Raw genomic sequence first — 24,333 nt, 5'->3', positions numbered from 1 at the left:
GTTCCCATTTTTTGTTACCCATGATTGTTCTGGTGACAGTGTTTTGTAGTATCTGTAGTTTGCTCATTGTCTTTTTTGGCAGTCCCATATAGATGGTGTTACAATAGTCGAAGTATGTGAATACTAATGATTATATAACTGTTTCAAGGTCAGTTGGCTGCATATATAATTTGGAGGAATTAGAATTGATGATAGCAACAGTAGCATGAGAGCTATCTTGCATGAGCAGTGAAAGACTTTGAAACATGTAGATGGTAGTGTGTGATAATTATGCCACCCTCCCCAGGTTCTGCGGAAGTTCCTTATCAATGTGTTCAGCCTCATTCAGCTTGAATAGCAGAAGCCAAATCCAGGTATTGAATCATGGACTCTAACAAAGCAGTATTCAATGCTACTGCTGTGCTCTCTAGCCCCCAAGTCGATTTTTAATTATGCATGTTTATACTGGACATATGAATATTACAAACATGGATGAACTACGACTCACTATGAGCTTGTCTATGTGCTGTTTTTATTTAAAATTAAAGATAATTTTCCTTAAATTGGCTACCAAAAACTGGTCATTTTCACTCTACCTAGTAACATAGACTATGATGAATTGCCTAATCATTTGTTCTTACATTGGAATGTTTTCTAAATCCCCAGACCTAGAAATATAAGATGTTGTTTACAATTAGGAGACTTACAGAACGTTAATTCTTTCGCTAGCTCATAAGGGCACTGAAAGTGTCTGAAAAAACTATTGCTCCTGTTTTAATAACGCAAACATATTGTCCATCATCTGAATATATTCCTTTATCCGATGACAAAGCAAGATGGCAATCCTCGCCATTGAGTGATATCCAATGGATTCTGCCTGGAGCTTTCATGTAAACGTTTCTACAGCTTTGACTGTGCCCTACTGGGCATGTGCAGAATGCTGTAATATGTCCACACAGGGGCCTCTACCGTCTCTTCTTTTCCACGGAGCCCACCAATCGCAGTTCACTCTCCTGCTTAATTCAGGATTCTGTTTTTTATTTTTTTAATTTAAAATTATTTATAGACTGCTTTCCCAACTAAAATTGGTTGACCAAAGTAGCATACTTCACAATAAAACAAAATTCTTCCTCAAGAACAGGCAGTGCTGGGCTCCATGATTTATTATTCATATTGTAGGTTTTTCGTTCATTTTTATGTTTTTGTTCATGTCACACTCAAGCGGTGCACCATGCTCAGTGCACCAGGGCCATTAACTGCTTGTGGTCATCAAATCCTTGACTTCACATCTTTAATTTTTCATCTGGCAATGGATGAGCCTGCCCCAGCTATAAATGATGCACCCCAGTGTGAAAGGGATCACGGATCCCCATGATAGATCTGTCCTGTGCCTTTGCATAATATCACAGGCTGTCATTGTTGCATGGTGATGACCCCTAAAGGGCTCCAGTCCTAGGTGGAGCTCATAGAGAAGCACTTTAGTTACTATAAGACAGGCCCACCAGAATTGGACTCAAGAGCTGCACCGGACGCTGACAATACATTCATGGGAAGGTATTGATCCCCTTGACATCGAGCTTTGGGAAGGACCATGGGGGACAGATTATCATCTTACTCTTTCCACCCAAAGAAGGAAAAAGGTTCAGCTTTTTCGGCTCTGGCATCTAGGAGTTCCAATGCTGAGCAGTGGATGAAGACCAAGAAGCATCAGCATTGGTCTCCAACAGTGCACGATGCTGGGAGTAGGATCATTCTGGCTGCAACTATAAATCCCCCAAGTTTTCACAAGGAGAGGAGCTCATTCTTGATGCATTCCCAGTAATCACAATAGTCTCCAGGGATTCAGGTGTCTGCCATCGATACACCTCTGGCTTCTTAGGAAGATGTGGCCACCTCCTAATGTCTCCCAGTCAGTGTTGGTACTGGCAATTTTTGAGGATGAGCCGGACAAAAAAAATCCAATAGGCCTTATGCAAGGCAATGTGCAGCTTGATGCCTTGGCATCAGTGTCAATACATACCTTTGTCCCTCCACTGCTGAGGTCCTTGGTGCTGGCCACCAACCTTGTCACTAATGTCGCCTTCTTTGTAAGACGGGCAGTATCTGAGTGTCTGCCCCTAGCATACCAGTCAGGTTCAGACTTGGAGTACTCCTGGGGGTGTGGATATAGATCTGGAGATATCTCTGAAGGAGAGGTTTTGACAAGTCTCCTCTCCAATTCTTCTGCCAAAAAGAAGGAAGTCTCTACCAGAAGACCTCTCCTTTACCTTTTTTATGCAGAGAATGGCAAAGGATGATACAGAAACAAGATACTAAACATCTTCCAGTTTCTGAAGCCTCCTGTGGGGATTGCGGCAGTCCCAGCTTTTGAGATCCTTCAAGAGATACAAATAAAGATGTGGGAAACCCCCTGACTGTGACTTCCATCAGTAAGAAGTGGATTTGATTTATTTCATCCAGAAGGCTTCTGGATTCTTAGAGACAGCTACCACGCCAATCTGTGGTGGTTGAATCTGCTCTCAAGAGAACCAAGAGAACTAGAACCCATTCCTTGGTGTCTCCAAGTAAGAATTCTAGAACTTTTTATACTCCTGAAAGAAAGGTGTTTCAAGGAGCTATGCTCACTGCTTACATAGCTTCTTTATGGGGCAATATATGCAGGTCCTTCCTCAGAAGCAGCCTGATGCATTCCATTCACTAATGGATAAGGGGATGGAGTGCAGAAAGCACATGGTCAGGATGACTTCTGATGTTTTCAAAATTACATTGAGAATCTGCCATGGGGTTTGGCACACACAGACTTGTCCGACTGAGGGCCTCAGGTCTCCAACCTGAAGTCCAGGAAATACTGGTTGGCATGCTATGTACTGGAGACAATCTCTTCATAGAGTCAAAGAAATGGTGGCGCAGATCAGAGAACACTGTACAACACTTCAGGAGCTCTCCACAGCCACTCCAGACGCACACTTCTCTGTTAGGAGATACCTAACTATGGCGCCAAGGCGACAATTCTTACAACTGAGGAAGTGTTCACATCAGGTCTCTCATGCTCGCCCAAAGCAGCAGAGAGCTCAAAAGTGGCAGCCAGCACCCCAGTCAAAACCTGGGATTCAATTTTGACTGGATTGCAGAGAGGATTACCTGGATCCTGATATCCATGCCAGAAGACCTCCCTGTTGGAGTCAGCCTAAGGTTTTACGAAAACCGTTGGCGCAGTGTGACTTTGGACTCATGGGTCCTGAACATCACATCAATTGTCTCCTTTCATAACATATCAAATGTCACGTAATGGGAAGAGATTCTTCTCACAACTCTCAATAAACTTGTCCCCTCTTAAATGCGTGTCGTCTAAATGATTCAAATCCCAGCCATGGTTAACTGTTGAGGTTAAACTACTTGTCAAATCTTGAGAAAATCTGAACGTGCACGGTGCAAACATCCATCTTCCAATCTTGCTAAGGCTTTTAGAGCATCCCTCAAAACTATCAAATTTCTATTTTAGAAGCAAAAAAAAAAAAAAAATACTATTCAAACCTCATCAATCAGGTCGGCTATGATCCTAAACCCTATTTAATATTGTCAAATGTCTCACCATCTTCCTTGAATTCTCAAATTCCTAATAATTTGCAGATTTGTTTCTCAAATTTTTCAATTGAAAATCAAATAACTAACTAAATTTTGCAAACACTCCAAAATGGTACCTAAATAAAGCTGTCTCTACCGCTCCATCATAGTCAGACTTTGATGGTTTCATCACTAGAGATCACAAATCACATTGCCAAATCTAACACTACCATGTGTCCACAAGCCAATTGCTCCACTACTTTATTTAAATCTGCCAAGGAATCTTTAGTTCCCATTTTCACACGTTTAATAAATCTCTCATTGAAAGAAGGTAATGTCCCTGATAAGTTAAAATTTGCAGTTTCCACACCTCTTTTTAAAAAATATCTAATTGTGGCTCCTCTGACTTATTGAATTATAGGCTAATTTCCTCCTTGTCTTTTCTTTCAAAAATTCTGAGTCCTCGGCTTCAACTCAGTTATCAGATCATATAGAGAAATATGAAATCCTTGACACTCATCAATTTGGCTTTAGCAAGGCTCTCAATACTAGCCGTTTATTATATTGTACAGTGACACCCTTATATGCCCCTCTGTTCCATGATTTCAATTTGGTGCAATACCTTAGCGTCAACCCCTAGTTTTCTGTTTCTAGTTCAAGACCTAAGCCCTAAGCCTCTGCGACCACGGATGTATTATATTTACTCTCTCTGGGACACTGTTTTCTGTAAAATGTTAAATGTTGTTCTGCTTGTTTGTTGGTTTAATAAGATATTTATTATTAGTTCTTTTAATTGTTCACATTTGAAGCTCTTGTTAATGTTCTATGTAATTGCTTTCATTTATCGAAGCACTGTTTCTGTTCAATGTAAACCGAACTGATTTGTAAACCCTTACACGAATTTCGGTATATAAAACTGTTAAATAAATAAATAAATAATAAAACATAAGAAAAAAGGGTGCAGATTACATCTATTAGGTTTCCCTCCAAATGTACTTGGAAGAAGTCTCCACATTGAAATTGCTGCAGAAGGAGCTCTCCTCCTCCTTAGAGACCAAGGTGATCAAACCCATTCCACCATCTGAAAAGAGTGGGGCTTCTGCTCTAAATATTTCCTGATTCCAAGAAAACCAGGAAGCCTTCATCCTATCCTAGACCTAAGGGTCTTGAACAAGTTTTTGAAAAGAGAAAAGTTCAAAATGGTTTTCCAGGGCATCCAGGAAAAGGGGACCTGGCTATGATCTCTCAGTCCTCATTAAGATATCTCCAGATCACAGAAAATATGAGTTGTAATCTGAGATTGTCACTTTTGGCCTAGCATCAGCTTTATATGCCTTCACAAAATGTCTCACCAAGGTGCAGCACATCTATGCAAATTGGGGATCCAAGATGATAGGCTGGAATGGGCACATCTCAGGCAGATGCCACAGAATCAAAGTGCAGAACCATCCAGGTGCTGGAGTTGCTAAGGTTCGTCATCTGCTATTTCAACTTAAGAACATACAATATGCCATACTGGGTCAGACCAAGGGTCTATCAAGCCCAGTATCCTGTTTCCAACAGTGGCCAATCCAAGTCACTTGCACCTGGCAAGTACCCAAGCATTAGATAAATCACAAGTTACTATTGCTTATTAATTACCATAATAGTTTTTCCTCTAGGAACTTATCCAAACTTTTTTAAACCCAGTTACACTAACTGCTGTAACCACATCCTCTGGCAATGAATTCCAGTGCTTAACTATGCACTGAGTGAAAACGAATTTTATTCAATTTGTTTTAAATGAGCTACTTGCTAACTTCATGGAGTGCCCCCTGGTACTTCTATTATCTGAGAGAGTAAGTAACCTATTTATAGGGGTGTGCATTCGTTTTGAACTTATATGTAAAACGCTACTTTTTTTTTTTTTTAACTTAAAGTGATGAGGCGAAAACGATCGGATTTCCAACTTATTCAACATAGCTATGTTGAATACGTTGGAAATCGTGATCGTTGATCCTAAATAAAAATTTAAACACCCTCACCTCCTTAATCCCCCAGACTTACCAAAACTCCCTGGTGGTCCAGCGGGGAGTCAGGAAGCCATCCTCTATTCCTTTGCGAGGAGCACGTGACGTCGCGTCACGTCGGAGTGACACGGCCGTCACGTGGTCCACCGAGGGTTCCGCTCCCCGGACCCCTCGTTGGACCAAACGGCAACTTTTGGCCAGCTTGGGGAGGTTCAGGAGGGCCCCCCCCCAAGCTGGCCAAAAGTTCCGTTATTGTCCAACGAGGGGTCCGGGAGCGGAACCGCGGTGGACCACGTGACGGCCGCATCACTCCGACGTGACGCGGACGTCACGTGCTCCTCGCAAAGGAATAGAGGAATGGCTTCCTGACTCCCCGCTGGACCACCAGGGAGTTTGGTAAGTCTTGGGGGGATTAAGGAGGGTGAGGGGTTTAAATTTTTATTTAGGGAACGGTGCATGTATGGACATAGACTCAACTTATGGAATTCTCCATATGTCCATATTGACCGAATTGACCCCCCTTTTCAACTTATGGACTTATGAACATAAACTTTTTGTCTGCACATCCCTACCTATTTACATTAACTGTTCATGTCCTTTCATTATTTTGTAGACTTTCTATCATATCCCCACTCAGTCGTCTCTTCTCCAAACTGAACAGCCCTAACTTCTTTAGCCTTTTCCTCATAGGGCAGCTGTTCCATGCCCTTATCATTTTGGTCACCCTTCCCTGCACTTTCTCCAGTGCAACTATATCCTTTTTGAGATGCAGTGACCAGAATTGCACACAGTTTTCACTTGAACCTATCAACTCAATAGGAGTTTATCAGAGTACTGCTAGACACTTCTCAGGTAAGAACCTTTCTTCCACAAAAGAGGGATATCACATTGATATCCACAGTGGAAAGGATTCAAGTGAGTCAGCAGGCATCAGCATGGGACATGTTGAGTTTGTTGGGCCTCATGGCATAAATAGTGTGTGTTATTCCCTTGGCATGTCTCCATATGAGGAGATTTTAGTGGCTCTAAGTCATTCAAGATCTCCAAGACAGCATTCACATCATGCACTTGCTCAAGGACTCTCTGTTCTGGTAGTGAGTCAATTCCAATTTAACTGGAGCATACCCTTTTATATTCTTCTATTTCAAATTGTCCTACACCACCGATATGTCCAATCTGGGGTGGGGAGCCCATGAGAGGGGGTTCTGCATCCAAGGCCTTTGGTTTGCACAGAAAAGGTTTCATCAGATAAACTTCCGGGAGCCAAGACCCAGTTCAGTATGCTCTGAATGCTGCCCAGCAAAGTGATCTTGGTCCAGAGATACAATCAAGTAGCAATGTTTTGCTCCACAAGCAAGGAGGAACAGGAGTGCACCTCCTGTATCAGGAGGCTATCCAGAAGTCGAACTGAGCAATATCTCAAGGGATGGTCATCAGATCCACATACCTAGAAGACAAGGGAAAATGTTTTTGCAGACAGGCTTAGTCAAGTACTGTAACCCCACAAATGGTCCCTGAAACAAGGGGGTAACAAACTGAATATTCCACAAATTGGACCACCACCCATTTTAGATCCATTTGCATCCCTCCAGAATAGGAAGTTCCTGCTCTTCTGTTGCAGGAAAGGACTCAAGGCAATCTAGCATCAGATGTCTTTTCCCTTGATTGGAGCAAGGGCTTTTTGTTTGCATATCCTCTGATTCCGCTCACTGAAAAGATTTTGTTGGAAGCTCAGAAGACTAGGAGACCATGTTTCTTATAGCCCTCTGTTGGTAGAGACAGATTTGGTTTCCACTCCTGTTGGAAATGTCTATCAGAGATCTGATCGGACTGGGGAATTCCCTAGCTTTCATAACTTAGGATTGAGGGCAGTTGCACCATCCCAACATCGGGACCCTGGCTGTCACAGCCTGGATGTTTCGAGCGTAACGTTGCAATCCTCTCTCAGAGAATGTGTCTTGTATTTTTTAAATTTCATGAAAGGGCTATTGACTAAAGTAGAGGAGGTTTGCCTTGAAATGAGAGCAAAAGGCCCTGGACCCTTGCTTCTGCTAGATATAAATTTGTTGAATACCTTCTGCATCTGCCAGAGTCAAACTTCAAAACCACCTCAGTAATTGTTGTTTCTAAGTGTTGTTGGTGTCTAAAACTGCCAGTTGGCAAGTAGACCCATCTCTCTACAACCTTTGATTTTCAGATATAGGGCTTGCTGTGTCTTGAGACCTCAGTGTATACTGACCCAGCTGATGCGAAGGCTCCCTTTGAGCTGTTGCATTCTTTTGACCTAAATTTCTTAACCTGAAAGATTGAATTTTTGGTGGCAGTAACTTCAGATGCAGAGTCAGCGAAACTCCATGCTTTATTGATTTTTCCACCTTATACCAAGTTTTGTCATGGTAAGATATTTCTGCCTAAGGTGGTGTAGGAATCCCATTTTCCAACATTTTTTTCCCAGGTCACCTGTCTACCAAGGTAAACAAGCACTGCAAAGTTTAGGCCTCAAGAGAACCATCGCCTTCTACCCTGCTTGTCAACAGAAAACTCATAGAAAATCCACCCAGTTTGTTTCTTTTGACACTAACAAAGAGATTGCTAATGCCAAACACACTGAATCCAATTGGTAGGCCTGAATATTGGGTAGGTCATGTCAAGACTATAGTGTTAGTGACATGGCAGTGTCAGTAGGCCTATCTACAATCGGTTTTCATGGAGGAGATCTGCTAAGCGGTTGGTTGGTATGGTAATGTTGAATTCTCTCCTTACGTTCATATCACACTATTGTTTGGTCAGGGAACTCCCTATGTGACTGTAGATTCTGCTAGTCTGTCTTACAATCTCTTTGAGGTGTAGAATCCAAACTCCATCCCTTGTAGGGCCTGTTGCTTTTTTTCAACGCTTCCCCCATTACAAGGAAAATGTGAAGAAAGGCTAGTTATACCAAAAACCAGTTCTTATCATGCTTCCAACAGGTTTATAGATGAGACCTTCAGGGACATAGTAGCCAAGTCCCAACTCCAGTCTGCTAGCCCTGGTGCGGATTTTGGAGGAGGAAGGTCTCCTGGTCAGAGAGTATCAACCAGATGCAGTAAGAAGTGATTCTGTAGCAAGGACGGTCTTGTTAAGAATATAAGATATGACATACTGGGTCAGACCAAGGATCCATCAAGCCCAGTATCCTGTCTTTAGCAGTGACCCAATCCAAGGCACAAGTACCTGGCAAGTATCCAACATTAAATAAATCCCATGCTACTAATGCTGGCAACAAGCAGTGGCTATTCCCTATTAATTATTAGCAGTTATAGACTTCTCCAGGAAATTATCCAAACATATTCAGTCCCAGCTACAATAGTTGCTCTTAACCACATCCTCTGGCAATGAATTCCAGAACTGATTATACATTGAGTGAAAAATAATTTTCTCTGATTTTTTTAATGTGCTTCTTGCTAACTTCATGGCATGCCCCCCTAGTCCTTGTGTTATCTGAAAGAGTAAATAACTTTCACATTTACCCATTCAAGTTGTTTCATGATTTGTGGACCTCAATCATCTCCCCCCTCAGTCATCTCTTCTCCAAGCTGAACAACCTTAGGGGGTCATTTATCAAAATATGCCAAGGTGTCTTCGCATGCGTTAAGGGCCCATCGCATGCGAAAAGCCCCATTAACGCATGCGATAGGCCCCTAACGTACACGAAAACGCCCTCAGTGCATGCGATACGCACCATATCGTATGGTGCAATGCAAATCCAAAAAGAGGAGGAGTTAGGGGTGGGCTGGGTTTGCCAGTCTGTGAAGTGCTATTTCACAGACTTAACTACACCTTTTTCAGTTGCATTAAGCCCTGCGATAGCTTGTGTTACGGGGCAGTAAGGTATTAGTGCATTTTGTGATGTCTCCTGAAAGGCCTGTTTTCGTAGGTTTGAAGCTCCCGGAGCACCAACCAAATGATTGAATCATAGAAGTGGGATTATCCAGTCATCTGCATCATCGCTCTGTAGCCAACTCAATAGAGGGAGGAGAACCCTCCCCTGCTGGTTGTGCATCACATCTTAGGGAGACCACCCCCAAGACTATCCAAGGCATGTCCTTTGCCTATAACTCAACCTGTTTCTAATCATGATCTTGTGATCCCTTTCCCTCTTCAAAACCTCTCTCCTCCAAGGCTGCTCAGCTCATTAATGAATCTCCTCTATAGGACAGTATTAAAATCTTTGCTGAAATCCAACTGTATTACATTTAATATATGGCCTTGATTTAATTTTCCAGTTACCTAATAAAAAAAAAAATAATCTTATTTGTTTGATATGATCTGCCTCTGGTAAAGGCATGCTGCTTCGGATCTTGCAAAGTAGATAGTTCACTATCCTTTTCTTCACTTGAGTCTCCATTAGTTTTCCCACCACCGAGATATGAATAAAGACATAGTTTCCAACCTTTTGTGAGGGAGTGTGTGTGGTGGGGAGGCAAAGACAGCGCAAGCATTAGACAGGACTAGGTGGTTGTCTAGGGTTGCCATAAGTGGGCGGGGGCACCAATTGTGAAATGCCAAAACGAGCTATGAGAGCAGTCCGCAAGTGTGGGATAGAAGGAGGTGGCAGAGATGGTGAGTGCGACTTGGGAGGAATGCGATTTTGGGTTTGGAAGTTGGTCATTTGGTCGAGAGAGAGAGTGCAATGTGACAATGACATCAAGGCCTCGCACAGCGCTGTGGGGAGGGGCACATTCATTCTTCTCCAGTCACATGAAATCATGTCTGACTCCAAAGATCTATTGAAAAGGTTCTCCAGGAATCTACCACCGAACCTCTCCGAGTTCCATTGGTTCTGTAGGATCATTCTACTCAGCCCTATGGATTTGTCCACATTCAGTTTTGTTGGTGATTCAGTTATTATAAATGTAGATAGCTGGGTAGCTGGTGGGTGTGGAGAATCGCCTGGTAACATGCCTGACTGGTGCGAAGATAGCAGAACTCGCACAACACCTAGATAAGATTTTAAACAGTGCCAGGGAGGAGCTGACTTGTCATGGTATATGTGGGCACTAAACGACATAGGAAAACATGAGAGGCAGGTTCTCGAAGCCAAATTTAGGCTCTTAGGTACGAAAGCTGAAATCCAGAACCTCCAGGATAGCATTCTCTGAAATGTTCCCTGTTCCCACGCACAGGTTCACAGAGGCAGGCAGTGCTCCAGAGTCTCAATGCGTGGATGAGACAATGGTGCAAGGAAGAGGGATTCAGTTTTGTAAGGAATCTGGGGAACTTTTGGGGAAGGGGGAGTCTTTTCTAATGGAAAGGATTCCACCATAAACTAAGATGGAACTAGGCTACTGGCACTAACCTTTAAAAAGGAGCTAGAACAGCTTGTAAACTAGAACAAATAGGAAATCTGACAGTCGCTCAGAAGCACGTGGTTTGGAGGGGGGTATCTTCAAAGGATATTGTTGCATTCGCCCACCGCAGGCTCGCCCCATGGCTGGCTTACTCTTACCTCTCCCGCCTGGGGTTCCCAATGCCGCGACGAGATGCCACCCAAAGCAATGGGGTGGTCTGATTTAAAGAGCCCACAGCGGGAAAACCTCTGTGGCATCACCAATGATGTCAACCGGGGCGCGGGTGTATTCAAACACGGATCTTTCCAACCCCAGACGCCTCATCAACAGGTCTTCTCATGGCTCCTTGACCTCTTGGCTCTGGATACTTTGCCACCAAATTGGATCGAAGCCTAGCTGACCTTGGGCCTCCTCAGGACTTCTCCTATCTTCTGCCTGCCCTGACTCTGGCCTGTCTTCGTTTCTGCTGCTTGCTGCCTGCCCTGACCTCTGGTACTCTTTAGTGCAACTAGGTGGAAAGCAGAGTCGGGAATTGGCGGTAGAAAAGAAGAGCATAGATAGTGATTTGTTTGATAGTTTTGGTACACATCTGGGATTGGTGGCATAGGACATGTGTTGGTGTGATGGCTCAGTCAGAGGGGAACACACTGGAATGATTTCATATCAAGCATGCCTCAGTAGCTGCTAAGGTTAGCTCACCCAGATGTATTAGTCATTCATCTAGGAGGCAATGACCTGGGTGATTTGTCTAGTCAGCAGCTAGTGGAAACCATTAGAAAATGATATCTCAATCCACACATCATGGTTGCCTCGAAGCTGCATCATTTGGTCTGAGATTGGCTTCTTGTCGCCAGTGGAGTCGGTTCTTCCCTGTGGCCAAGGTCAATCAGCAGGAGAACAGATTTGTGATTTGTCAGGAAGGGTCCCGCAGTAGACATGGCTGGGCAATCTTTGATTGTGAACATCTATTCCAGCCAGATTGTGTCCATTTATCTGACATGGATCAGGACCATTTTCTCAGTGCCTTAACCAAGGGGTTGAATTGGGTGATCTGGTAAAAAAAAAAAAAATCTAGTGGAAGGTTTTGCAGTAAGGTGCAGTTTGGTTTGTGGGGCCTGGGGCTACCATCTCCTGTGGTGGCGGTGTACCCAAGCCTTAGGTAGATGGGGAACATGTTGTACTAATATGTATACTTTTCTGTCTTTTTGGAAAAAATTACTGTCATGTAGTTATGATTTGTTTGTATGTAGTTTGTGTTACTGAGAAATGCTTTGTCCTTTGCAGTCTTCTCACCCTTTGTTCACAAAAAAGTAGTCTCCATTGCTGTGCACCAGGGATTACTGCATAGCAAAAGATAATCACAAGCTTGTACGCCGTGGGTAGCCCCCCTGCTCTTTTCTTTCTCCTTCCCTTCTCTTCCTTCGCTAGATGTAGCCGGGACACACAGTTCCCCCTTCTTCACCCACAGATTCTCTTCCCTTCCTCTGGCTTGGTCAAGGTCATATTTGGCAACTGTTCAGAACAGCACATGTTAGGTAATGGTTGCAATGTGGCGATCAGGAACAGTGCAAAAAGGACAAGAAGTCTGCCATCTTAAAGAACGCTCGCAGCAAAGTTCTCTTAGTAGTTTTGGTAATATTTCAGAAAATGAGACCAAGACATCCTTTCTGTGCATGTCTTATCCCACAAGGCATAAAATCCCCAGCACCTCAAACTCTAGCCAGATTCCCTGCCGAGAATTGAAGTAAAGGTTCTCCAGTGCTGATAGTCTCCAAAACGAGAACTCACTTTGCTGATTCACCCATCTAAGGGCAAGGAGATCCCCTTCAGGAAAGGTGACAACTTCAGCTAGGCTTTTGTAAATACTTATTTTTCTGTTAATTGGGGTAATTACTTTTGCATATTGTGCGATATATATGTTTTGTTTTCTCATTTTGTCTCAGGTGTTCTCATGAATATCTGTTCTGTACAGATATTATACAGAAAAATACAACTTTCATTATTTCACCCTAAGAATGGGTGTCATTTTTTCTTAATCTGTCTTGCGTGACCCCAGGGTGTATTCTACTGAGTTGTCTTACTCATAACCCCCACTCAGCGCCTCCATGACACGTGTATAGTTTGGCAATGTCATCTGCAACAAAGGTTTGCAGTAGAACATCTGAGGTCATCTGTCATGTGAGCTTTAAGCTCCGGTGTGGTGTTAGGCCATATTACAAGCCCGCCCAGAGGGACAGCAGCCTTGCTTGCATGGACTGACTATTCGGTAGGCCTAGACCTACTTCTTTTCCAGGAGGACTCCCAGTCTTGCTTGCTTGGGGTGGGCCAGGGGTGGTCAATTCTCCCCTTTCCTTAATGTAGCCTTGGTTCTTATGTTCATACAAGCAAAAGGGCTTGGGTATACAGGCTAGACTCTCTTGTCAGGTTATTTGAATCAAAACTGTGGGCTTTATTATTTCAATTCTAATAATTTTCTCCTGGATGTGACGGCTCAATTTTAAAAGGGCCTCGTGCGTAAATTACGGGGGTTACATGCATGGCTGGGCCTTGCGCATACCACGCGCATTTTTACAGCAGGCCCAGCCACGCTTGTAACCCCTGTTATGCACAGAAGTGCTGGGCCCAAAGAAAGGGGTGGACCGGGGGCATGGTCTGGGTGAGGAGGGGGTGGGACGGGACAGGACAGTGCCATTCAACGCCATCTAGGGGAAGCGTGTGCCGGCAGCTGGCCGGCTTGCAGAGATTACTTCTGCTCCAGAGAAGCAGTAGGTACCAAAATAACAAATTTAGGAACAGTTAGGTTAGGTTTAGGGGGCGGGAAGGAGAGGGGAAGAGGGAGGAAGGTTAGGTAGGGCGGTATTGAAGTTTCCTCCCATTCTGCTCCTTATTTTGGAGCGGGACCGGGAAGAAACTGGAGGAGGCACAATTGCCACACGTATTTTGTGAAAATTCCCCCCCCCACACATACACACGGATTTTAAAATCCGGTGCACATGTGTGCGCGGCCATTGGATTTTACAACATGCGCGTGCCGGAGTGCGCACATTATAAAATTGGCCCATCCATATGCGCGCACGCTGCTTTTAAAATCGACCCCTGCAGGGTCTGGACTTGTCATGGTTACTGGGTATTTAGAGAGAATCCGTTACTAATATTCTTAATTTCTATATGTACATAAAAGCTAAAAATGCAGTGCTTGTCAGTTTTTATATGCATTTTCAGTTGTGAGAAACTTTTTAGTCATTTCAGTTTTAATTCTAGATCAGGGTATATAAAACGATTGTTGCGGTGTTTAAAATAGCAAAGCAGAAAATTATTAGTACAAACATGATTTGGAACAAAGGTTAGATAATTTAGAAGAATAGCTCTATAGAGGTTTAGCACTAAATTAAAAATCTGTATTTCATTTGTTCATTTTCTTATCCATCCCTTTGCAAAAAGCACCCAAAATGGGGTACAAATGATTAGTAAAATACACTGCAATTAACAAAGAATGGATGAAACCACAAACAAACCATAAACCACATGCACCATCCCATTCCATATGATATGCTTGTTAATCCCATAATATGAATATTAGTACCATGTTTCTTCACTGTAATAGAGTTTCACACATAGGTGGAGGCTACTTGTTGATTATTTGCTTCACTATAATGTACATACTGTGATTTCTAAATACTATACTTTCATAAAGCATACCCAGTCAAATTGATTATTTATTTAAGAATATTATGAATCGCCCTTACAGATTACAATAAACCTCTGGGAATCAGTAATCTCCATATTTTTCATTGTGAATTATGAATCCACATATGTGAATGATAGTTCATTTGTTATCTGCTTAGCAAACATGAGCTCTGCCATTTAGAATGTTGTCAAGAAGCTGGTTTCACAGGAATTGTCGTGCTACATCTGCCATGTCAGTCAAAATACAGACAGCTGTTGCCTGTCACTTCTGTTGTTCTAATGTAATGTTGTCCATCTATCAACACTAACAGTAACACCCATGTCAGGTGGACAGGGAAAATCATGCTGTTCAGATGCATGGAGTCTCTTTAGAAAAAATGTTTTAAATTCTTTACAGTTACTAGGAATATCACACAGTAATAGCACACTTTACTTTTAAATAAGTTATTATTCTTAGGGTCAGGGTTAAAAATCTAGGTAGTAAATTATAACTGAAACTCATTATAGAATATTGTATAATTCATAGCATTAACTTTTTGATTTATGTGTGCATTGATTCTGTAATTTATACATAATAAACTGTTGTGATGGCTCAACCGAATAACGATATATAAAACTCAACAAACAAATAAATAAATAATAAAATACAGCTTTAAAACTGAGTAATCTGATTGCCTAATAGTCCTTACTTTGTAATTGTAGCATCACAGTTACATTATAGGTCTTGTTTTCATTTAGCATTCTTTCTTATGATGTGCACTAAAAAGATTTTATAGACAGAAAATAGTATGCAATGTAATGTCTAAATATTACCTAGCATATTTATAACAGTAAAGCACTTGTATTTCTTTCATAATTGGAATCAGCCTTCAGTCTTGTTCTCTGTCCCAAAAACAAAGTGTAATAGGAAAATACTAAGGGGTCTATTCACTAAAGGGTAATAGCATTTTTAGATGTCTAAAAACAAGTTAAGATACCAAGAACATAAGAGATGCCATACTGGGTCACACCAAGGGTCCATCAAGCCCAATATCCTGTTTCCAACAGTGGCCAGTCCAAGTCACAAGTACCTGGTAAGTACCCAAACATTAAATAATTCACAAACTACTATTGCTTATTAATAGCAATTTATGGATGTTTCCTCTGCGAACTTATCCAAACCTTTTTTAAATCTAGTTACACTAACAGCTGTAACCACATCCCCCTCTGGCAATAAAATCTAGAGCTTAACTATGCGCTGAGTGAAAAGAATTTTCTTCGATTTGTTTAAATGAGCTACTTGTTAACTTCATGGAGTACCCCCTAGCTCCTTCTATTATCAGAGAGAGTAAATAACCGATTTGCGTTAACTTGTTCAAGCCCTTTCATGATTTTGTAGACCTCTATCATAACTCCCCTTAGGTCGTCTCTTCTCTAAACTGAACAGCCCTAAACTTCTTTAGCCTTTCCTCATAGGGCAGCCATTCCATGCCCCTTGTCATTTTAGACACCCTTTTCTGCACTTTCTCCAGTACAAACTATATGTCCTTTTGAGCTGCGGTTGACCAGGAATTGCCACCCAGTATTCAAGATGCGGTCTCACCATGGAGCAATACAGACACATTATGACACCCATCCTTTTATTTGCCATTCCCTTCCTAATAATTCCTAACATTCCTATTTGCTTTTTTAATCGCCAAAGCACACTATGCGGACGATTTCTATGTATTAGCCACTGTGATGCCTAGATCTCTTTCCTGGGTGGTAACTCCTAAGATGGAACTTAACATTGTGTAACTATAGCAAGGGTTATTTTTCCCTATATGCATCACTTTGAACTTGTCCACATTAAATTTTATCTGCCATTTGGAAATCCAGTCTTCCAGTCTCACAAGGTCCTCTTGCAATTCATCACAATCTGCTTGAAATTTAACTACTCTGCATAATTTTGTGTTATCTGCAAATTTGATCACCCCATTCGTCATACCCCTTTCGAGATTATGTATAAATATATTAAAAAGCACTGGTCGAAATACAGATCCCTGAGGCACTACACTGTACCTTTTTTTACCTTTTTTCCACTGTAAAAACAGACCATTAACTCCTACTCTGTTTCCTGTTATTTACTAAAACACAGCTAAGGGCTTATCATGGCTGTGTATTTAGAAAAAAAGCTTTATGGTGTTAAAATGCTTAGTTGCAATGGGAGGAAGATATTCCAATTTGTATGTAATTAAGTTTATGCATATGTAACCTTGACTTGGTGATCCTCAGTGTCAAGGCACACTCAGTACCAGAGCTAAACCTCTGATAGTACTGAATCTTTCTCTTGTTTCACCTAGAAGGAGGGTTCCCCACAAGGCTTAAGACTTTGTTATTTAAACAAGCCTTTCCCTAATTTTACCGATCCGCCATAGCTATCATTACTGAACATTCAGCACACTGCAAATAATTGTTTATGTCATTGAGTTACTTTCTGCTTTGTCGTCTTCTCCCCTAGTTCCATTGTTTCCTTGTAACTTTTGCCTCTCTTCGCTATGTTAAAGTTTAAGGTTATTGTACCCTGGTTCCTTGTAAACCGACATGATATGATTGTATCATGAAGGCCGGTATAAAAAAGCACTAAATAAATAAGTGGGGTGGGGGGGGGGAGGTAAACCTCCTAGGCTCTGGGTGTTAACTGTATAGCCCTCTTCAGAGTGCCAATAAAGAAACTGGACACTGTTATGGTGTCCCAGCATATACTTTACAGATGCGATACTCCAAACATAAAACATGGCACATAATACAAGCCTCTCTCAAATAAAATCCATAAAGCAAATGAAAATAATAAATCTGTGAGTCTATGGTCTAGTATTCTCCGCCTTAAAAGACTTTCCTTTATCTTTGGATAGGATGTGCAGCCTCCCTGAGTAAACTGTAAACATGGGATTCTTCTCTCCCATCGCTGGGTTCCCTTTCATAATATCTGGGATCCACTGCTTGATATTGAACTTTCCAGTTTCTCCTCTCCGTTCCCCCATTTTCTCTAGGACCAACCTCCTTAGATTTTTTTTTTTTTTGTTGTGAGCATCTGCAAGTATAGCTCAGATTTCCTCTCTCCTCCTAGTAATGATATTAGCTAGGTATCCACTCCTCCTCCTCCTCCACTTGCTGGATTGGCAAGGGAATCTCTTTTGGGTAAGAGACACCTCAATAGCCAAAAAAACTTGTCTTGCTCCTCTCTCTGGGTAGGAAGGATGGATAAAATTTCCTCCCAAACAAAAATTCCCATAGAATGATTAATTTCAAAAATTGCTAGAGATGTATTACCAACTACTGAGTGTGAATTGGAAATTACTCTCTTTACCTTCCAAGATTCCTCAGCTAAAGCTTTGGGCCTTTACTCTGAAAAATCAAGAGAACTGAAAGAAACCTCTCTCTAAATCCACACTAAAAATCCACACAGACACTAGGGGTTACTTGCTTTTATGCAAGTAGGATTCTAGTTTGGTGCTGTAGAAAAGGTGGTACACTTCTCTAGTTAATTCGTATTTAATATACCACCTGTAAGTATACATCAGAGTGGTACATATATCTACTCTACATTGCCCTGACCTAGAATGTTAGAATGTGTATCTGTTTGAAACGAATGGGTAAGATGTGAAAATGAATTCATTTTCATTTCATTTGTCATCTCCACCAAAAAATCAAGGGCACCCTAGGAAATAACAATAAGGTTTTTACGTTTTTGTTTCCATTATAGTCCATGGGCAAAGTAAAAGTGTAGGTGCAATCTAGCATGTTTTTTTCCTGTTGACATAACAACCAATCCAATAATATCACAGGTTTCCCAGACTCTGCACAGGGCAAGAAGCAGGGGAAAATACAGGAAGGAGAACCAATTATGGTTAAGCATGTTTTAGCCAGCCTATAGCTGTCACCTCTATCAAGTGATGCTAATTTCCTCCAACTGAAAGGTTTGAGCATGTGAAACACCATTTTAAGATCACTTCTATATTGGCATTTCATCAGGGGCAGATTGCATTTTCTGAAGTTCTGATGAGTGAAAAAAAAGAGAAAAGGGGAGGAAGAAGAAGTTGGGGCAAAGGAGAACTTTGTTTTTTATCTTCACTTCTGCAGTACTTATAGTATGAGGGAGACAGAGGCATTGGAATTCTGTTTGTCTGTTTACTGGGGTAGTGTAGTGGAGAGAAGTGTCCTGTCTCACTCCAGTGCACTGCAGGCTAATCTTGTAATTGCTTCTCCAGCTACTATTAGCTACAGAGATTGCAGTGAACAAAATAGCAGCCAGAGCCCTGAGCCTTGCTTTTTCTTCTCTGGCAATTTGTGTGTATGTAGAAAGAGCAGCACGCATATACTATGTGTTGGGTAAGAGACATTTTTGGTCACACTGTGAGGGTTGCTTGGTATTTGACCTAGTACATAGACATAGCCAGCTAGCATGCAGAGTTTGTGCCACTGCCCAAGCCTCATATCTCTCCCCTTCTGGCGGCGCAGGCCGATGATATCACAGGTCCTTTAAAGGGCCGCAACAGAGGCCAAAAAAAACCCCTTTTTGCTACGCGCCGGCAAGGGGAACACGAGGCAAGGGTCCCCCCCTACCTTGTGTTTTGGGGGTTACCCAGGCCAGTTGGGCATATTACAAGTGGTGCCGGTGGCATCACAGGGACTGCGTGGTAGCCGATGAGCACCGTGGTCAGCGCCAAAGGTGGGGCGCGGAATACACCGATGGTTGGGGGCCCCTTGCTGATGGACAAGGTGGGGGGCCCATGGAGTAAGGTTGCCCTGCCAGTAACATCATACCGGCCCGGGTATGTTAAATAAAGCTGCGGCCTTATTAATCCCAGTCGACAGTTTGGTGTTGACTTTATTGGATGATGGATGAATAATTGTGTGCAATGTGCCATAAGGAGTAACAAGGGAGGGACGATGGCCATGTGGGTTAAGGTGGCGGCTGCTAGTGTTAATGTCATTTTCTCCTATGGAAGCTTAGCTTGTCACTTATTTTTGTCTTGGGGAACTTCGAATATTTGATCCCGATAAAGTTACTCCAAATTTGATATCCATCACTTATTTTCCATATGCCGCTAATTAGCATTGATAAAATATATTACAGACTTGTTTTGTTTTATAATCAGTACTTTATATAAATAAATTGGATGCTTCATTAGCTGCTTGCTCAAAGATAACTGACGATTTTATTCTATATTACAATTTTCAGAATTTTTAACATCACTGAAATATGTGCAATTTCTGTTTTGGAATCTTTTAAGGGGAAATATGCAATTGAGAGAGAGTTCTCTTTTTTAATAGTTAATTGATTGTTCGTCTTAACTTACTGAATGCAGAAATCTATTTGTGGCTCCTCATCTATTTACTTACTTTGTCTTCTCTTTGTTTCTTCATCTGTTAATGTGTTGATTGGTCTTTGTCGTTTTCCTTCCTCTCTCTTGTTTTTATAGTTTTGTGCAAGAATTGCAGGTTTGTCAGGTTGTGCAGTGTATTCTGTGAAATGATTAAATCAGTCTGCAGATGTATATTCACTTCAATCTTTAGATGTGTATTCAAGATGATCATTGTTTAGCTTTTGAGTATTCAGTTGTATTAGTCATGACTGGCTTTTGAGTCAATCATTATTCAGTCTTTTTTGTGCATCCCATTCAGTCTTTAGATATGTGTTATTGAATGATTAATCTTGAATCTTATATTCAGGCTGGATGGGCTATGCTACTAATATACTTAAAATTCAGAGTATGAAATATTCCTACATCAGTTTAATTAATACAAAATTTCACTCATCCTGCAACTGTAACATATAGAATGTATTGGAGGTGGTAATGTCTTTTAACATAGTAACATATCACAATAGTTAATGGCAGATAAAGACCAATGACACATCCAGTGTGCACAGCTACTCCATTTCACATTGCTAAGGATATATTTTTTTCTTTAAACAGGTTTTTAATTCTTATTGGTGGGAGTCCTAATGACATAGGAAAGCCTGAAATGCAAAGCAGTGTAAACACAATGATTCGTACGCAAGGAATAGACAAGATTGCACAAAACCTGAAAACAACGGTACAGACCTTACAGATAATAATTGATGGTCTATGTCAACCTGAAGGGTTTGACATTCGAACAGGTAAAATTAGATTTTTGTACTTTCTGATACTGCAGTAATGTTCTGGCCCAGAACTGGGATACTTTTCTATATATAGTAACTTTTAGATCAAATGGCTGCTGTAACTTATGAGAGATAGCCAAGATATTATCTCACTGCTTCAATAGTCTAGTATTGTGTTATCCCTTTCTATATTCCAGTCAACAGTACCAACTTAGTAACTGAAGAATAGAATCTGAATTCTGACTTTTAAAACTATAATATTGGAAGATGGCAGGAGAAGAGTGCTACACTACAGTGTTTCTAAATAATGAAGCTTCATGTTGATTTTGTACATAACAAATCTGCTATCAGCTTTCATAAAGAAAATAAAATGAGGATGCTTGTTGCAATTAACGAGCATAAGCACTGGTAAAGGCTTCATCAAAAATCTTTAGTAAGTAAACTAGAAATTCTTCAATAAGAATGAGTGACAGAAGACTTGGAATATAACTGGTTGCAAGCCCATAATGTGCGAGTAAGTAAAGTATAATAAAGAATATATTGCACTTGGGGGTGGACCCTTGTCCTGTGGCAGTGGAGATGCACCTCCTGGTAGGGACCAGAAGGCAACTGCCCCCAGGGGGCGGAGCATGGAAGGAGACAGAGGCTAGAGAGAGCTTCACCACTGGAAGCCCAAGGTCCCCCCGGGAGGAGCCTGGAAGTACTGGCAGCTGCCGCTAGGGAGGCCAACCCAGGACCTGCCATGGAACATGAAGGTGAGCAGGCCCGTCCACGGGATGGGAGCGAACGGGGCGCATAACAGAATATATTTGTGCTTGTATTTACTTCGAGGATCATAATGTAAAATCAAAAGAGACTAGAGGAGCTTAGAATAAAATTCCAGATTGGAAGACTATTATTTGTTGCTATTTTTTAAGCTGTCTTGCTATTTATGGTTTTTTATCCTATGTATTTTTCTAATAAGTGAAGGAATCTCTTAGAACGACTTCAGAAAAACAGAAAGGTTTCCTTTATTTTCAGTAGCCCTATATGTGGATTCTCATGGGCATACCAACAAGCTGCCTTAATACACTATAGAAGTCAGTATTCACATATGTATATATTGTGAAGTTTAGTGATTATAGTCCTGCCTTGAAAGCCATCAAAATTAAGTATGTATAGTCTGTAAACCACCATTGGGTGATGTATAATATGTAATCATCTCATTTTGCATGCTTTGTTACACAACATGATTATATTCCTTGATTTATAGTACAGTATTATATGTTTATAGATAAATTCCTAAAGGAAAATCAGTTGATTCACAGCTAATGATATAAATGAATTTTCATTTCTCATGTTCATGTGTATTTTGAGCATGAACATCTTTGTGATATTTTTATAAAATAAGTTTCTGTTCTTTTTTACAGTATGTCGTTTCAAATCTGCTTTTTCTGTTTCAGAATTTGAAACACCTGATTTTAAGAGGACAATAGTATGCCTTGAAGATTTAAGTGTGGGGACCATTCTTACTGGAAAAGTAGAAAATGCCACGCTGTTTGGAGTTTTTGTTGACATTGGTGTGGGCAAAGCAGGATTAATTCCAATGCGGTACATAACAGAAGCAAAACTTTCCAAAGATAAAAAGCGAAGAAGTCTTGGACTGGGCCCTGGAGAAAGGGTGGAAGTTAAAGTGATCAATGTTGATATTCGACAGTCCCGAATTACATTGGAACTCATTCGTGTTTTATAATTATTTTAAACATTGATTACTGTATGTTACTTCATACAGTAATCAATGTTTGTTTAGTTTATGATAGGGTTCTCATATGTACAACATTTCCTTTTGTATAATCAAAGTTTTTGAAATGTTTTGAATGAAATAGAGGTTTGAAGAAAGTGTATTCTGGTTCATCAACTGAGAGCAGCTTGGATATGAGTTGCTTGTGTACATAATGAGCTATAGAATTTCCATTTTTCATATTTTGTTGTGTCAGTATTTCAGGATTGCGTGTATTTAAATTAAGATTTTCCCAGTCATCAACTCCACACTTTTCAGGAACAAAAATGTTTTATTAGGGGACAAAGCATATAGGTATTCCAAAAAGAAAACTGAAATCCAATTGGATAAGTCTCCACTCCACGGAGTGAAAGCATTTTTGGTACCAATTATAGCAGTGAGTCTGTTGGGATAGGTCTTCACCAACTTTGCACACTTAGATTTATCACTTTTAGACCATTCTTCTTTATAAAACTCTTCCAGCTTTGTCACGTTCCTTGGGGAGTACTGATGGACAGCAATCTTCAAATCATGCCACAGAGTTTCAGTTGGATTGAGGTCCAGTCTCTTGACTAGCCTACTCAAGGATGTTTAGCTTTTTGTTCGATTCCAGTGTAGTTTTGGCTGAATGCTTTGGGTCATTGTCATGGTGAAAGGCAAGCTTCCATTCCAGTTTCAGCTTACTTGCATAGAACAGCAGATTTACCTCAAGAACCTTTCTATACTTTTTCCATTCATTATCCCTTCGATCCAGACAAGTGCCCCAGTTCCTGCTGATGAGAAACAATGCCCATAACATGATACTGCCACCACCATGTTTCACATTAGGAATGGTAATCTCTGGGTGATGTGCTATATTGAGTTTGTGCCAAACAACACATTGCATTCAGGCCAAGAAGTTCTGTTTTAGTTTTGTAAAACCACAAAACATTTTGCCATATGTCAGAAAATATCTCCTGAGTGTATACTTCAAACAGGATTCAAGATGGGCTTTCTTAACTAATGGCCTCGTTCCTGCCACCCTTGTTATACAGATCAGATTTGTGAAGTGCTTGGGATAGTATCAAATGCTCACTTTGGCCAGACTTGGCCAAGGAAGATTGTAGTTCTTTCAAAGTTGCCATTGACTTCTTGGTTGCTTTTCTGTTCATTCTCCTTGTTGCTCAGTCATCTCCTTTGGTGGAACAGCCTGATCTAGGCAGGGTCTTGGTGGATGACATATCTTTTCAGATATGTTTGGATGAGTCTATTTTTGGTCCGTTCTATTTAGAGCAAACAGAAAATAGACCTTTTTGTTCTGAAAACCATTTGTTTGTAAACTAATGCCATATCCCATATATATATTTTTTTCTTAACGATTGAACCCCACTAAACTGACTAATATATCACTACTTTTAATCATCTTAGTCATACATATATAACAGCAATTCATATTTATAACATATTACAATTGCAATAACAATTATTCTAAAAATGGACACACTCATCCACACCTACATTCAGCCATGCCAAATATTATTTGAAAATATACCATAATACCACAATTAAAATCTCATAATATGTCATTGGATTACAAAGTCAATATCATTTTACATTACTCCAAAGTACCATATAATAATTTTATAGAGTTCTCAAAATGAACCTCCAGAAAAAAATACAAGGTGTGATTCCAAAGTCCTCAAGAGTCCTCAAAAAGCTGATTTTAAAAAAAAAGCTCCAACAAAGATATAAATCAGCTGGGCTTCTTCAGAGAATATTTACTTGTACATGTGTAACCATGCTGTTCCAATACTAATGGCTTATAAGAATTCCCTTTGGTACATTGTCTCTTTGATATTTCATAGCTGCAGAAATGTTGAGATGAGTTTCTGCTTAGTCATTCTCTTTTAACCATCCATT

General features: G+C 40.9%; 1 protein-coding gene across 3 annotated transcripts in view; it reads left to right on the top strand.

The window, feature by feature from the left end:
* The window catches only part of SRBD1 (S1 RNA binding domain 1), a 593,419-nt gene extending 569,590 nt beyond the window's left edge, over positions 1 to 23,829 (top strand). For all 3 annotated transcript variants that reach the window (XM_029593347.1, XM_029593346.1, XM_029593348.1), the window contains 2 exons: positions 20,509 to 20,693; positions 22,118 to 23,829. In XM_029593347.1, the coding sequence (XP_029449207.1) occupies positions 20,509 to 20,693; positions 22,118 to 22,407 (475 nt within the window). In that variant the 3' untranslated portion in view covers positions 22,408 to 23,829. The remainder of the gene's footprint in view (positions 1 to 20,508; positions 20,694 to 22,117) is intronic.
* Positions 23,830 to 24,333: the final 504 nt, after the last annotated feature.

This window comes from Rhinatrema bivittatum, chromosome 3, assembly GCF_901001135.1.
Source record: "Rhinatrema bivittatum chromosome 3, aRhiBiv1.1, whole genome shotgun sequence".
Taxonomy (NCBI): Eukaryota; Metazoa; Chordata; class Amphibia; order Gymnophiona; family Rhinatrematidae; genus Rhinatrema; species Rhinatrema bivittatum.
This window is presented reverse-complemented; position numbering and strand designations above follow the sequence as displayed.